General features: G+C 41.5%; 1 protein-coding gene across 3 annotated transcripts in view; it reads left to right on the forward strand.

The window, feature by feature from the left end:
- Positions 1-4,006: 4,006 nt before the first annotated feature.
- ssh1b (slingshot protein phosphatase 1b) overlaps positions 4,007-17,512 on the forward strand; it is a 36,128-nt gene continuing 22,622 nt past the window's right edge. For 2 of the 3 annotated variants that reach the window (XR_013791995.1, XM_079525225.1), the window contains exons 1-2: positions 4,007-4,379; positions 9,193-9,230. Coding sequence is in view for 2 of the 3 variants with exons in the window: in XM_079525225.1 (XP_079381351.1) it covers positions 4,299-4,379; positions 9,193-9,230 (119 nt within the window). In the remaining variant the exon portion in view is untranslated. Of the gene's footprint in view, positions 4,380-9,192; positions 9,231-13,823; positions 14,165-17,512 lie in introns of those variants that run through there. The other variant, XM_079525226.1, reaches the window with a different exon arrangement.

Here is a 17,512-nt window from a genome sequence, read left to right on the forward strand (position 1 = left end):
TCCTGTCCAGGCCCCTCCTACGTCTCACCAGGTCCACTCCTGCTCTCACAGGGCCCAGGACCTGTGCGTTGCACCAGACTCCCAGCACCAGGCACGCCATTCAGGAGTGGTGGATTATAATGGCCCTCCTAAAGGCCTCACCGAGGTTTGTTGGGCTTCCTCCTCACGGAGGACACAGGCTGGGGCGCTAACCCATACTGCTCACCCGGGTGCCGTCTACATTCCGGCTATCACCCGTCTCTCCGGTGGCCACCAGACTATACCCGGTTGTCACATAGTCTATTCCTATACTATAAATAGAATAACTATAACTAAAAATACATCGCATGGATGCACCTGGGACGTATCCTCAGTGATGTATCCTGAGGTCAACAGGGTTTCGGGTCTACCAACATCATACCCCTCACTCAGGCGACCCAGCCGGGGTTGATCAAATCAAATGATATAGTAATATATTATTATATCAATACATTTCATACACTATTAAGGCAGCCGGCAGTTCCACTCGCTGCACAAGGTGCCCTTTTTTCACTTGAGCACCTGCCCCTCAAAATGTCTGTGCACGCCACTGGTGGCCCCTCTGTCTGTTCCCTTTAGAACAGCCAAGAATGTAGCGATGAGAACTGCATAATCTTAAAGTGTCCAGCTTGGAAATGGAAAATAAATGGTCTCAAATAAGTTCTGTGTTTGTTTTTCAAACTTTTTACATACAATGCAAATTAAAACAAACCTGAACCATTAGGTTAGAGACTTTAGTTTTTCACGTAGTCAGTCATGAACCTTGTCAAAATGACTTTGGTGTCTGGGACAGTGGGACTACAAATGCTTGAAATTAACACAGTAAACATTCACAGTGTACAAGGTGCATCACATGATATCCAAATAAATATTCAGAGGCCAGATTAGTCAACTAAACAACTAAACATTCAACTAATCCTTTATTCATGTGAACAAATAGACCGCTGTGAGTGACCAGTGCATGGGAACCAAGATGCACTCATGCTACTGTCCCACTTTGTGGTGACTTTGATGTTGCAGCTGCAGCTGTACCCTTTATCTGTGAACATTGGCTTATGATGCTAATTGTAGTTTATCAAATTCGGGTCTATTGTTGACGTTGTTGTACTCTTTAGCTATTTAAATGAACATGCCCTACCTGTCCTAATTGCAACACATTCAATGTTTTTCATAAATGTATCTTCCCATCCTATGCACAATGCACATACGATTTCTATCCCTACAGTCACAATATTTTGCCATTCAACAAGATAAACAACCTACCTTTGAGGATTTATACATTGTTATTCTGGTCAGGTGTACCGTAAATCAAATCTGGTGAAGTTTTCTCCTGCTCTGTCCAGTCAAAGTCAGGTCCAGGTTTTGCTGATGATTATGTTCAAAGTCAGAGCTTGTAGGACAACTGAGGACAGAATAGATTCTTGGTAAGGACTGGGTATCTGATGAGAGAGAGGGAGGGGGGCAGCGAGGTTCATCATAGCACGTGAATGTACGTATAATCCCACAATGCAATAGCCTCTGCTTGTGTCCTAATTTCCAACATTTTATAGGTTATCCTCATTCTTTTTTGCAGGACTGCAGAAGCCAGAAAGCTTCTAGCAGTTACAGTCAAATCCCTGGTGTAGAGAACAGCATTCTTTAGACACCCATCTGCGTTGCACACAAATACTCGACCTGTCCAAAATACATTTTTTTCTATCTACAGTATATAACTCCAGGAATCTGCGTGCGCGTGTGCGTGCGTGCGTGCATCTGTCTGTCTGTCTGTCTGTCTGTCTGTCCTTTATGCCCAAATAAGGAGATTCTCCCAAGTTGGTGCGTCTTTCTGATGTCACAATACTGATTTTTTGAGGGGCAGGGGCGTTAGCCCCTCCTATGCCCAGCTTTGTGTGTATGTGCGTAACCCATGATTTGGTTGGCTGAGCACGGAATGTGATGTATGATGATGATGTATGATGGTAAATGCACCCCTCACTTTACACAAGTGTGATTTTTGAGAGGCGATATCCCTACCTATGTCCAGCTTTTGGTGTATGTAACCCAAATGTTGTCCCAACACAAACATTAAATGCCATTGACAATGGACAATTTTGACTGTTTTTAAACACAAACATTGAATACGAAGGTGAGGACGCTGTCACGGTAGCAGAAAGTTGAACCCAAATGCAGAGCCAAACACAGGAGCAAAATTAAGATATTTATTCACAATATGGTGAATTGGAGATTGTGGAAGGTTGCATGGAAAACATGCAACCTGCATGCTGCACTGAAGAAGACATTGAAAACATGCTCGGAAAATGTTTACTGAGCTAAGTAATCAAGTGAGTTGGTTCATTTTCCCAATGACTTAAATATAGAACCCGTAACTCTTTTTGCAGTCAGTGGAGTTGCCCCTTACTGGCCACTACAATGCAGGATTAAAGACACTTTGACATTATACCTTCATTTTTCAGGCTGGAACCTTTCTGCATATATTCATTCATATCATTCTAACCATATAGTGGCATACACACTCATCATAGTTATTATAACCATGTCATTCTTCCTTATACTGACATTTGTTTCTCCATTTAAATCCACAATCAGTTATCCAGATATCAGGTAACAGGTTGGGCTGCCAGTCTGAACAGGGCCTAAAGTGATGTTTCTTTGTTTTTGTTTTGTTTTTAACTAAATCTTTCCATCTATCACATTCCCAGAAAAGGTGCATGAAGGTCTCTTTGTTAACAAATAACAATACAATTGGGCAAATTAGGCAATAATTGACCGTAATAATGCCCTTGTTGTGCACATAAACAAGGGCATTATTACTACTACCATATATTTAATGTTCCAACATGACAGTAGCTATTGTATTTATTCAGGTAGGTGGTGAACAAAAGTGTCAAGACTATGATTCTGTAATATTGATACAAAAAAACCTGTATCATGATCATATTATGTGACTTATTGACTTATTGAAAATAACAAGTGCCCCTGACAATGGAATTAGAACACCACCTACTGTCAGCTTCTGGATACAACAACTTGTCCCTTGGTTATTATTATTTACTTGAAAAATGATGCAAGTGATGTGTGTCATCTTCATCTTCATATGGTTTGACCATAGACAGTAGGTAATGCTCAAGAATCTCTAGCCTATACGTATTTGACACTGTCCGTGACCGTGAATTGTGTCTTCATCCAAGGCAATAAAAGACAATTCTGCTGAGGTAAACAGGACCCGACCAGGACAGGCCAAGAGTAACACCACACAATTCATGGCGGGAGACAATCTACCAGATGTCATCATTATCCATGCACCTACAGATACATAATTAATAATGGATTGACGATTGAGGTCTTTGAGTCTTAAAGGCATGTTTGACGTCATCTACTCAGGCTTTTGTGATCACCTCAGAAAGTTTTTAAGCCAGAGTAGACGATAAAATGACCCAAACATGTTTTCATGTGAAATATCCCTTTGGTGCCTTTAAACTAAAACATTTAACTGCTAAGACTTGCCACAAAAGCCTACCAGAACACACATTACTGTAGGCCTATTTAATTTATTTTTATTTTATATTCCTTGTTGTTAAAGGAGTAGTTCACCTAAAAATGATTGGCTTAGGAATGTGACAAAAACAAAAAATCTCCATGAATACAAGGCTTCATGGGGTGTGTAATTCATAGAAAATAAGTATTTTTTTTGTCAACTACTCCTTTAAATGCTAAATTAAAGGGAATATATTTAATGTCTTACGTGTAGTATTATTTGCAAGTGTAAGAATTATTCAATTATATTTTATTTTTGCATTTCATATTGGACAGTAGCATCATTTCATTGTTATTAACATTTGGGAATGCCTATTCTGGCCAGAGTCACCTTGACAACATTGGCCCAATGACAGCTCACAAGCAAACTGGGCCAGCCAATCACAAGCAGTCGGGCAAAGCTGCATGTCATTTGTGCTCTAGTCTGCATGCAACCTGCACCGTGTTTTGTTTGTCTACTCTGCTGCACGCACGCCTATATGGCTATGCAAATGGAGAACAATTCAAATGCCTGCTTTCGTTCGTGACCATTCCAAAAACCGCGGATAGGACGTGGTTTGTTTCAATCTGGGGATATCTGAGTTCCGGGAGAGACAGATGATTAAAGATGTGATCCCGACGAGGAAGAATCTTCCCTCCCTAGTGACAGAGACAATCTCGGCACATCTTCCCAGATAGGCGCCCCCTCCTCCTCCTCCTCCCCTTCCAAGGACTCCCCTCCTCAGTCACTCCTGACTCCGGCCACCATGGCCCTGGTTACTCTGCAGCGCTCACCCACCCCCAGTGCAGCATCCTCGGCGAGCACGGCCACCACCAATGCGGGGGAGGTAAGTGCACACTAGCGGCGGTCTGTACAGTACGGGGTCGGACAGGGGTCTGTTTGTGTTGCGTAGACTAGAGGAGGCAGGAGGGAACACTGGAGGGGTAGCCGTGTGGCTGCTATTTCAGATTCCAGTGCCGGGACATTTGACGAACCAGTTGAGTTGTCAGTGTATTTTGATCGATATTTATAATTTAAACCTGCACAGGCTCAGGCTTGGCTGCTATAGCCTATCGTTAGCTCAGCTGTCTCAGCTGTGATAGTTAGCTTGTACCACCAGGCAGCAGCAGTGAAATGCTTTCCAATACCAGCTTAATAAAAACCCCATGTTGTTGTGGGGATTGATTTAGCTAACGTGACAAAAGTGTTTCAAACATTGCTGCGACCGTGGTACTGCGCCCTCCGTTTATTATTTGCAACATAGGCCCTCTTTGAGTGTGTGTGAGAAGTTGGCATCCGTTGTTGTGGCGTGGCATCATCATCACATCGTTCAGTTAACACAGCAACAGCGTCCAACACACCAGTATGTGGAAATGACCGACAGCGCTCGCAGGGTGACGTAATCTCGGTAGATGGTAGCGCCCTTCTGCTGAATAGCGGTCTGCTGCCGCTTGGTCTAATAATGACTCAACTTTCTGCATCGTGATGCTTTCATATTAGATGGAGGATCATAACACTAGCATAATATTTCCAGTAGAGAGCGCTCACACGCTTTGCTGATTTCTATTAACCTTATTTTCCACCTATCTCACACAATAGTATTGTTGTATTCATCTATCTCAGGTCTCTGTTCATTTCTAGGATACTGACAGTTAGTTCCTAAAGCGTATGCTTAACTCTAACGCTATGGACCAGAGGGAGCTATAGGCTTAAGGAAATTCTGGCAAGCTATAATATGTCACTCACACAGTACACAGACATGCACATGATGTCATACAAAAGTGAGGGCCATGCTATTAAGTCTAATGACATTGTGGATTACATTTGATTTCAAATCAATTCAATTTCACCCCAAAAGTGCTTTCTTATAAAGTCCTACAAAATAATAAATAAGAGAATTACTATACGTGCTACCTGCCTACCTCATGACATTAATTCAAGCCAAAACAAATGTGTCTCACATATTTTTCTGACACAAATAGTTACTCAGCAAACTCTGTGGTGACATGGCATGACAACTCAAAATTCATCAAGCTTTAAAACAAGCAAAACTATTTTGTATATGTGTAAAATAATAAATATAATTGGCTTGTGTCTCCCAGCTTGCAGGGCTTAAAGTTCTCAGTCCTGGGGACTGATTTCAGTCCTGAGGATTTCATAAGGGTCATTTAATGAGATCACTGCAGATTTGCAAAAAATCATTTTCAGTCTTGGGATTTTTTGGGGCTTTAAGCCCTGCCCAGCTTGCCTCGACTTTACTATGACATGATACATTTATAACACATTGATCTCTTTCAACCTGGTGTCCCTATTTTGGGTAAGACAAAATAAATCATCTCAGTTCATCGTGATGCAGCATATTGAGAGCTTGTGGATTGGCTTTTTTCACCACTTGACACTGTTGTACAACCACATGGTGGACAAAAAATGTGAAGATTTTCTATCAACTTAAAATACCCAAGCTCACAATGTGTTGCATAGTGCAGTGGTTCTCAAACGATTTCATGTCAAGGACCCGCAAATTGGCACTTATTAGCCCACTAACCCCAATTTGAAAAGATATGCCAGGGACCCCCATAAGAGAAGATTTTATGCCTCTGGCATTGATTCTCAACCATTTTTCCATAATTTCAAGGATCCACGGTTTGACGTACCCCCATTTAATTGCATTTCTACCTCATGGAACTGCAATTTATATTATAAAAAATCACACCCGTGTGAACTGAGTGGTGTAAGGTCTTATATAGAATGATCAGCTGTGGTCTGACGTAATGTCTGACGTAATGAAATCACACCCGTGTGAACTGGGTGACCATAGCAACCATGCTCATTTTTTGGTACGAACAGACAGACAGACATGTAAACTAACAAAGCCAGTTGTAGGAGTGGTTTACACCACTCAAAAAAAAAAAGTTAACTCTGAGAGTGTACAGTTCCATTTGTACACTCTCTGAGTTACAGACCCATAAGGGTCCATTTGGTTCATAACAATCTATCATTTAGCTGCATGTGACCCCTGGAACTCCCCAATAACCCCTGGGGGTCCTCGGACCCCACTTTGAGAACCACTGGCATAGGGCTTAATCAAGGGGCCAGTGAGGCGCTCCAACGTTGAAGCACTGGGCCCTAGTGGTAAGAGGAAGGACTGCAGGCGGACCCGTGGATTCATGACGAGGAAACCCCGTGCAGCTGGGCTTTAACATTGAGCGCTCGGTTGCACTTCCGCATTTGCCAACCAAAATTTGGTTGGCAAATGCGGGTCCTTCCGGGTGCTTCAAAACGCCACTGAGCAACTTCCACTGACATGAATAGCGGGGGGGGCGGAGCTTCGCGCCAGTTCAGTCTCTATCCTTCTTTATACTCTATGGGCGTAATTGGTTAATAGTACTTTTCCACTTCCTCGAAATGTAGTGTCTTTGAAATGTACTACTACCAGACACGTAAAAAAAAAAATCACACCCGTGTGAACTGAGTGGTGTAAGGTTTTATATAGCATGATCAGCTGTGGTCTGACGTAATGTCTGACGTAATGAAATCATTATTATTATATAAGGTAAGGTATTATATAGCCTGATCAGCTCTGATCTGACGTAATGAAATCACACCCGGATGTGATTTCACAACTGGCCTTTTTTGTGCAGAAAAAATGACCATGGTTGCTACGGTCATCCAGTTCACCCGGGTGTGATTTAATTACGTCAGAAATTATTTTGAACATAGCAACCATGCTCATTTTTATCTGCACACAAAAGCCAGTTGTAGGAGTGGTTTACACCACTCAAAAATACACACACCCATGTGAAGTGAGGGGCGCTCTTATCATCATACATCTTCATGATGTATGATGAATATTGTCAATGGGAATTTAATCTTTGTGTTAGGACAAAATAGCCGATTTGCTCGTCTACATACAGTATGACGTACGTAAATTCTCCATTCATTGTCAATGGCATTTAATGTTTGTGTTAGGACAAGAATCTACACTATAGCTTTGAGGGTGTTCACTTTGTCAGCAAATAGGGCTGCCATAAGTCTCACGACCATGTCCATGCCATTTTAGTTAATTGTCACACAAATAATTGTGATTAATGACTTAATTGTGTTTTTGGCATTATAAATAATAATAAATACATGTATTTGTTCTTTTTTAGGCTTTAAAACAATTGCACAGGGTTTATGGACAGGACAAATGACTTAAATAAATATTCAAAGCCTATTACTGTACAAATAATCACTGACATTGACAGGTACCAGTAATCAAAATAAATGTATTATGGCCAAGATTTATTATACATAAAAAATCACACCCGTGTGAACTGAGTGGTGTAAGGTAATGTCTGACGTAATGAAATCAGCATCAACCAATCAGCATCAACCATGCTCACTTTTTTTTGCACAGACAGACAGACAGACAGACTAACAAAGCCAGTTGTAGGAGTGGTTTACACCACTCAAAAATGTAAATGAATCTCATTTTATTTAAAATGTTTTGCCCTTAAATGGCCAAAATAAGGATGTCAGGGTGAAATTGGTTTAAAGAGCGTTGACAGACAGTTACGCGAAAATAATGATGGAAATATGACATTTCTGCTAATTAAATCTCATCTAGCTGTTTTTATACAGACTAGGAATGGAAGTGATTCTAACATTTATACAAAACAATTGCTATTAGTTCACAATAATTGTGATCAGGCAATTATGTAATTATTGTGACGGATCTAGTCACCATATACCCATCTCCTGCACTGCTGAGCATGCATGTTGTCCACTGACACTCCATTTGAAATATGGACAGTACAGTACTGTCATTCTACTTACAGTAGTAACTGTGAACAGAGTGAGACTTTGGGCTAAGTGTGTTGGTGTTGGGAGAGTGCTGCTGAAAAAGAGTATTATTGCCAGGGTCTAAACAGTCTTATTATTATTTACATTCATTAGCATGTTTGTACAATGCTAATGTATAAAGGGTTCATAATGAGAATTCGTGTTTATTTTGTGCATCAAAATCGTTAGCTGTTTCTCCAGAACAGAGCTTGCACTATTCCTGTGCTGTGACTCGACTTTTGATTCTGACCTAGATGCTACAAAATGCTGATCTTGCTGAACATGGTGAATGTCCCTAGAGATGAAAGACTATTTTGCTTGTTAACTGACACCAAGATCTCAAAGCAGAGGATTCTCATTGGCATTCTTCATTACACTATAGCAACTCTTTAGGTTACTGTGGATTAGGGCTAGGAAATATATTGATTTGATGATTGAGACTAGATATTATCAGAGATGTTGAATATCATAATGGCGTAAGTGTTGTCTTTTCAATGATGATGAAGTTTGCTATTTTGTAAATGATTGAAGAATTGATAAATAATGATATTATTGCCACAATATCGATATCAAGGTATTTGGTCAAAAATATTGTGATGTCATGTATTGAGAAACTGACCGCAAAGAGTCAATGAGAGGTCATATGTGTCCTAGGATCTGCGACACATTAATTATTAATGACTGAAGAACATTTGTCGTTTGTCTTTATCCTGTGTTGAATGGAAGGCTGCAAATGTATATTATCCAGTTTAGATGATGGAAAGAAGGTGTTTTCATCAACAAGTAAATAATCAAGGAGGCGTTGTACATCATGTCTGTCTTCTTCTTGCTTTCAGGATTTTGCAAGTGATGATGACCGGAAAAATAATCAGAGGTAAGCTGAGCTCTTACCTTTTTTCTTAAAAAAAGAAAATACAAAAAAGAAGAAAAACTAGAAAAAGTGCCCCTCGGGGCACAGGTCTCCACCAAGCCAGGTCAGGTTGTGGCCTCCTGGTGGCGCTATAATAGGCCAATGTGAAAAGGGTGCCATTTCTGCATACGGCTTTGATGGCAATTGGATGATTTGAGGCATTTTGCATTTTGTTCCAAAAATGTGTTTTGCAAAAATCAACCTGTTGGTGGCGCTATAACAGGCCAATGTGAAAAGGGTGGGATATATTCCTCAGCCTAGTAAGACAAAATGTGTGAAAGATTTCACGTAAATTGCATGCTGCGTTCATGATTTGAGGCTTTTATTCAAAATGGGGCAATCTTGCAAACTTTGAAAGCCAATTATAGCCAATTAGGATGGAATATGAAATATCAGACAGATCCGACTTGAGCACATGACTATAGAGATACTGTGTAACGATTTGTGAGATTTTTGGACAGAATCTGGAGGAGTAATATCAAAGAATGTGTTTTACAAAAGTCGGCCTCCTGGTGGCGCTATAAAAGGCAGATGCGGAAAATGCAGGTCAAAGGTTTGTCCTTGGCCTCTAGGGAGTGTGCATGCAACGTTTCACGCAGATCGTTGCAGTTTTAGGTAAAAAATGTGAAAAGCTGCCTCATGGTGGCGCTATAACAGGCCGTTCTGGAAAATGTGGGGCAGAGGTTCATCGTTGGCATCCAGGGAGTGTGTGTGCAAAGTTTGGCATCGACCGGGTTAACGGTGCCGGAGATTAGCTGGTAACGGACGGACGGAAGGATGGACACACACACACACACACACACACACACGGACGGAGTTCAAAACATACTCTCTCCCCATGCCTTCGGCCTGGTGGAGACAAAAACGGTAGGCTAATTCAGTATAGTTGACTAAGCAGTCTAGAAAGCCTCCAAAGAGTCTCATGAGAGAAAATATATTTAGAATTGTATGGGAGATACAATTATTGTACTGCAACTTAGGCAAGGAATAGTATACATTTAGTATAAACTAGAAAAAGTGCCCTTCTGGGCACAGGTCTCCACCAGGAGGATAGGACTGTGTGAGATGTTTGGCAAAATGTTTAGGAGTAATATAAACATGTTTGCCTTTGATGGCAATTGGATGACTTGAGGCATTTTGTTCCAAAAATGTGTTTTGCAAAAATCAAGCTGTTGGTGGCGCTATAACAGGCCAATGTGAAAAGGGTGGGATATATTCCTCAGCCTAGTAAGAAAATGTGTGAAAGATTTCACGTAAATTGCATGCTGCGTTCATGATTTGAGGCTTTTGTTCAAAACGGGGCAATCTTGCAAACTGTGAAAGCCAATTATAGCCAATTAGGATGGAATATGAAATATCGGACAGATCCGACTTGAGCACATGACCATAGAGATACTGTGTAACGATTTGTGAGATTTTTGGACAGAATCTGGAGGAGTAATATCAAAACATTTGTTTTACAAAAGTCGGCCTCCTGGTGGCGCTATAAAAGGCAGATGCGGAAAATGCAGGCGAAAGGTTTGTGCTTGGCCTCTAGGGAGTGTGCATGCAACGTTTCACGCAGATCGGTGCAGTTTTAGGTAAACAATGTGAAAAGCTGCCTCATGGTGGCGCTATAACAGGCCGTTCTGGAAAATGCAGGGCAGAGGTTAATCGTTGGCATCCAGGGAGTGTGTGTGCAAAGTTTGGCATCGACCGGGTTAACGGTGCCGGAGATTAGCTGGTAACGGACGGACGGAAGGACACACGGACACACGGACACACACACACACACGGACGGAGTGCAAAACATACTCTCTCCCCATGCCTTCGGCCTGGTGGAGACAATTACATGACAAGGAAATGTATTGAGTGGGTTTTCCCATGGCTATTTTCTGAGCCCCCTGACCCCAGTAATGATAATAAAATGTCAGGCATAATAAAATGAAAGCAACAGCAACCTGTCATGTAGTAGTGCAGTAAACTATGCCTAAACCTAACCCAACCTTATTCCTAATCTTAACCTCAGTAAAAATATGTCTAACCCTAAATTTATTTCTAACCTATCCTGTGTAAAACAAATACAAGAACCGCTGGTTGTGTGTTTTGGAGAGAGCCTTCTGATTACCTCAGTAGGCTGCCCCAAAGAGATGATTGTCTTTTGGTTCAAAAAGGTCAAGGTCAAAATAAATGTCAACGTCAAAATCAATAACGGTTAGGCGGACTCGCATGACAGTACAGTAGGTTGGATCATTGGGTTGCAAACGGATGATTAATGTCTACACAAGAGATGTTTGTTTGTGTTGGCATGGCATGGCATTGTATTATTTCTGTTCTTTATTCACCTTTACTTTTATTAAGACCTTTGCTCAGTGTGAGTGTGCAGAGCCTCACCTGCAGACCTTTGTGAAAGTGATTTCATAGTTTATTAGTATTATTATTAGTAGTAGCGGGATCCTCTGTTGTTGATTGTTTCACAGTGGAAACTCTGCAGAGTTAAATAAGAATATCATTTTTAGATGTAAATAAACATAAATCAAAGTTTTAGCTGGAGATTATGATGTTGGTCATGTTTTTTAAGGCTGTATGCCAGGTGAAGGCAACCTTTTACGTTTTAGGTCATGAGATCTTCTATGCCCTTTTCCTGGGCTATAGAGATCTACAATCACCAGCCAAGTTTTAAGTCTTATTACAGACAGCTGAGAATAATAATGCAAACATAAGGCATGACATTAACCCTACATTCTGACTGCAGTAGTATGCATATCACTCAGTAATTAAAGAATTTAACATAACACTTACTCCTGTTTCCTTATATTAACCCCAATGAATGTATGAAAAGAAGAAGATAGCTTCTCGGTTATGTATTGTACAGTTCAAAATAATATGATTATATTACAGTATTTATGAGTCCAAACACCAGCTATTAAATACTTAAATAAAAACACAATCAGTTTTTCATAAAGATGCCTTGCCATCCATTTTCTCCACCACAAAAATGTCCAATGTTATTATTATATCTATTCCTAGATAACAGAAGGCTGGGGGTGTCTGTCTCTTTCTTAAAATCATCAAACAAATAGTCGACAGCAGTAAGAAAGTAAGTTTGGCAAGAATGTGAATACCAAAAGAGGAATGGATACAAATTCAGAATATCAGAATATTTTTCTTAGGCGGGCTCACACATGACACTGACCAGCTGCTTGTCGTCTTCTTGGCCCTGAGGATCCGCCGCGGTCCAGTGACGTCAGGCAGCGAGTCTGACTCTCCAAGGGCCATATGGTATCAGTCAGGCAGAAACCTGATCCACATTTTACCCTCCATAGGGCCTTGGTTCTCACAATGTTCTCCGGGAGAAAACTCCTTCACAACAGGCTTAAGTTATGCAACAGCCAGGAGCAGTGTTGACCTCATGACTGGAAGTGTGTGTGTGCATTCCACTGACTATATACAGCATGAACATTTACAAATGTGAATACAAAATAGAACATCTCCATTTCCCATGACAATTGTCTTTTAGAATGAAGGTAGCCTTGTTTATCTTCATGTCAATTGACATACAGTATACTGTATACCACAGTTACAAGTTATTATGACCTTTCATTATGATTGCCTGAGAGACATTATAATGACTGTTAACTCCTGATAACAGCACTCCGAAGCTGCAGTATAATTGCTGTAGTATACTCAAGGTCACGGTATACTGTGACAGTGCACGGCACTGGTGTGCTGATCTACTTGACTCTGCCTTCAACTTCATGCCTATGACCACAGTACTACACCAGTGCCAATATTTCACAGTATAGCCCTTCGTCTTGTTTCTTATTGCTCAAGCAGAACTGTGTCTTATACAGCACAAACCTTTAGGTAACCTGAACTCACACAGCTCAAGTATGTGGAGATTTCTGTTTTGTCTTCGTGTTAAAGTAGTTTAAAGGTATATTCAGTGATTTGACTGGGGTAAAAAAACCCTAGTTTCAGTTTTGGTGGCGGGTGGCAAAGCCTTCATCCAATCAGGATGAGAGGGGCCTTCCTCCAATCATGATCGAGTGGTGGCGGGCCTTGGTGCACATGCTGTTGGCCTGTTGCACTTCCCCCCACTGTAGAGCGTGCATGTGCACATTTTGTTACCGGGGCGGACTGGGTGGTTTTCCAAATCACCCAAATCACTGAATGCTCCTTTAAATGACATGCAAAGTTCAAAGTGTCTTGCCATGCTTTGTTTGTCATGTTTATGTGACTTGCACATTTTGCCTTCATGATTGATCAAAGCTCCTTTATTTATGTTGCAGATGATTCATGCAGATTTGTTCTGCATGTCAAACAGGCCCCTATAGCCATTTTATTTTGAGACCAAAGCCAGCCATGCAAGATTCCCTGCCACCCAACCCAGCCAACACATCCCATACCTGAATAGTTGTATTGTAGCAAACAGTGGCAGAGGGCTATTGCTCAAGCACGCGCTGTGAGGGGGAGATAAGCTGCTGCTGGTGGGTAGTGCGAGCAGCAGACAGAGCAGCGTGTACAAAGAACACAGATCGTCACAGGAGTGAGGGACACACTAGACTAGACCAAGACAGGATGCGTGACTAGACCAGAATACGCTGCTGTACTGTGGAGAAGAAAACAACATCCGAGAGGCTGTTTGCTGCGCTGGAGCTGCTAATGTTCTACTGACTTCAGTTCAGTTTAACGTGGCTGTCTCTTGCTGTGCTATGAGCTGAAGCCTTTTTTTTTTAATGAGAGAGAAATGACTTGGCATTTGTTGGCTTTTGTAACGAGGCAGGAGGTTGTAGAGACAGTCCTCGGGTAACCTGCAAGATGCATCTGGTGGTTGCACCGTCACAGAAATCCATGCTCACCGTGCTGCCTGACTTTGTGGAACACACCACACTGACTAAAAGGGAGATCTGGCGTATGTAAGTCACCTCACTGCAGCACACAAACTACACAGGAGACAGTTTTGGTGTAATTCAGCATTTTATGGTGATCCGCAATCAGAATTGTAGTTTGTAGTTCACTTTAAATGGATGGCATTTATTTTGTACCTAACTTTCTAGTGCCTGTTGGGAAGATTATTATGCAACATTGTTTTCGTAGCTTTGGGTAGATGATTATGCAACTTTGTTTTTCTAGTTTTCATAGCTATAGGGTATGAGAACCAGTGAACTTATTCCCAAGATGTCAAAATGTGTAAACTACATCATTTAATTAATTTTGTTAATGAATATGCCCTAATCGGTATCCCCTAATGTGTCTGGCTGCTGTGTAATTATTATTTTTTTTAAATTTCTTTTAGAGGAAGTACGGTTTGACCTTATTTGTTTTTAAGGGGATGAGGTTGTGACTGACATTTGAATCAACAACCATCCCTTTTCTCCAAATGATCTCTCTTCGCTGTAACAGCATGTCCTCCTTGAAATTTGCTAGCGAAGCTACTTTATCTTCACCAACAAGTCATCTTTCTTTTGGAGAAATTTGAAAAGGAACAATGATGCCATGTAACAGAGGTTCTGAGACAAAAGGTCTTGTGACGCGTCGTCCCACTCAGTCATACCAGGCTTTGTGTGGTGGTGGTGGTGGTGGAGAGAGGAGAGCAAGTCCAAACAAAGACACGCACTGTTCCTTCAGAGCTGTGTGTCCTGGATGGCAGACACCACAGTTCTCTCCCTGCTCAATCGAGAAGCACGTTTTCTGGGGGGATATATATATATTTTTTTATCATCAAAATAGGCATGAAAAAATAAGATATCGATATTTCTATATTTCTAAAATCAACTACATTACAGTTCTAGAGAACCGTTTGCCCCGCCGACCTATTTGACACACGTTCTACACCACCACAGGGCCCAGTGTCGAGTCGGTCAGATACACGATTGTCCAGAACCACCACAAAAGGCTCTGGTCAGGCTCTGCCAATGGACCTAATGAGCCTAAGTCCCCTCACATGTAGATTCCAGATTATGCAACACAGTTCATATTTGGGCATGCCTGACACAGAACTCCATATATAGGAAGAAGGACAGAGAGAGATGGATACAGAAATCTCCATATATGGGCATAAAAGGGACACAGACAGATGGGTTGAACGGGTACTCTGACATGGGTACAACGGGTATTGCATAGCCGGGTGGGGCATGGATCTCCAACTTCCATTGTTACCGACTCGGTGCTCTACAGCCGGGCTCTGGTCTAGTCAATAATAATGAATAACACTGAATATCTGCTCGGTACCGGAGTAGTTATGTTTATTGAAGGCAAAGTTTCAGTCCCTACGGACCTTCTTCAGGCATAACACAGCATTTTGACAGTTACTTGTATAGAAACATTTGAAAGAAATAAACCAATCACTAGACGGTCTGATTAGAAAAGAGGTACAGCTTGTGATGATCATCAATTTGCTGACATCATTTAAAGACACAAGGACCCCAGAAAACGATTACATCATTTATAAAATCCTTTTATTAATAAAAGAAAATAGCTCAAATAGGCAATCTAATGTGAGCTTGTAATAATAATGAATTGCATTTTAATAGTGCTTTTCCAAGTGCTCAAAGCGCTTTACAATGGTTCATTCATTCATACATTGGGAGGTGAAGCGGCGAACAGTCGACGCCAGCGTCCTCACTTCCCACATTCACACACCAATGGTGGCAAGCTCACCGCCCCATTCAACGGGTTCAGTGTCTTGCCCAAGGACACTTCAACATGTGGACAGGAGGAGCCGGGATTTGAACCGCCAACCCAGGGATCATTGGACGACCTGCTCTACCTCCTGAGCCACAGCCGCCCTTGTAGATCATTTTACGGGGAAGTGGCTAATCAAGTGGTGTGTTTATAATGTGAAGACTAGAACAGTATATCACCACCATGGACAGGTCTGCTGAGCTAATAAAGAGCATGCAATCTACCTCTTTATTTTACCCACTGTAAAATATTTTCCACTGTCTTGGATAATATTATATTCTAATAAAGAAATGTAGAAAATACTATTGCCCCTGCCCTCTGGGGACAAATAAAGTTCCACCTACAGTATACCTGCCATGTGGATTATTATAATTTTTTTACCTGTGCCCTATGTCTAATCATGTAACCAATGGGTTACCACGTTGGCACCAAATGCTTAACCTCATATTCATACTGTATATGCTGGCCTCCTGTTTTCTTCTTCTTTTCTGTAAGCCAATGCACCTGTAAGCCAATGCTGTAACAATAAAGTTGATTCTGATTGTAACCTTTTCAGTGGTTCATTCTGCCTGTAGCAGAGCTGCACAATACTGTCTGTCAAACATGTAGGGACAAGGAGCTAAGAGCTGACTGAAACACTGCATGATGATATGTAGGGACAAGGAGCTAAGAGCTGACTGAAACACTGCATGATGATATGTAGGGTCAAGGAGCTAAGAGCTGACTGAAACACTGCATGATGATATGTAGGGACAAGGAGCTAAGAGCTGACTGAAACACTGCATGATGATATGTAGGGACAAGGAGCTAAGAGCTGACTGAAACACTGCATGATGATATGTAGGGACAAGGAGCTAAGAGCTGACTGAAACACTATGCATGATGATATGTAGGGACAAGGAGCTAAGAGCTGACTGAAACACTATGCATGATGATATGTAGGGTCAAGGAGCTAAGAGCTGACTGAAACACTATGCATGATGATATGTAGGGTCAAGGAGCTAAGAGCTGACTGAAACACTATGCATGATGATATGTAGGGTCAAGGAGCTAAGAGCTGACTGAAACACTATGCATGATGATATGTAGGGTCAAGGAGCTAAGAGCTGACTGAAACACTATGCATGATGATATGTAGGGACAAGGAGCTAAGAGCTGACTGAAACACTATGCATGATGATATGTAGGGACAAGGAGCTAAGAGCTGTCTGAAACACTGTATGATGATATGTAGGGTCAAGGAGCTAAGAGCTGACTGAAACACTGCATGATGATATGTAGGGTCAAGGAGCTAAGAGCTGACTGAAACACTATGCATGATGATATGTAGGGACAAGGAGCTAAGAGCTGTCTGAAACACTATGCATGATGATATGTAGGGACAAGGAGCTAAGAGCTGACTGAAACACTATGCATGATGATATGTAGGGTCAAGGAGCTAAGAGCTGCCTGAAACACTATGTATGATGATATGTAGGGTCAAGGAGCTAAGAGCTGACTGAAACACTGCATGATATGTAGGGACAAGGAGCTAAGAGCTGACTGAAACACTGCATGATGATATGTAGGGTCAAGGAGCT

Source organism: Electrona antarctica (genome assembly GCF_951216825.1).
Source record: "Electrona antarctica genome assembly, chromosome: 16".
Lineage (NCBI taxonomy): Eukaryota > Metazoa > Chordata > Actinopteri > Myctophiformes > Myctophidae > Electrona > Electrona antarctica.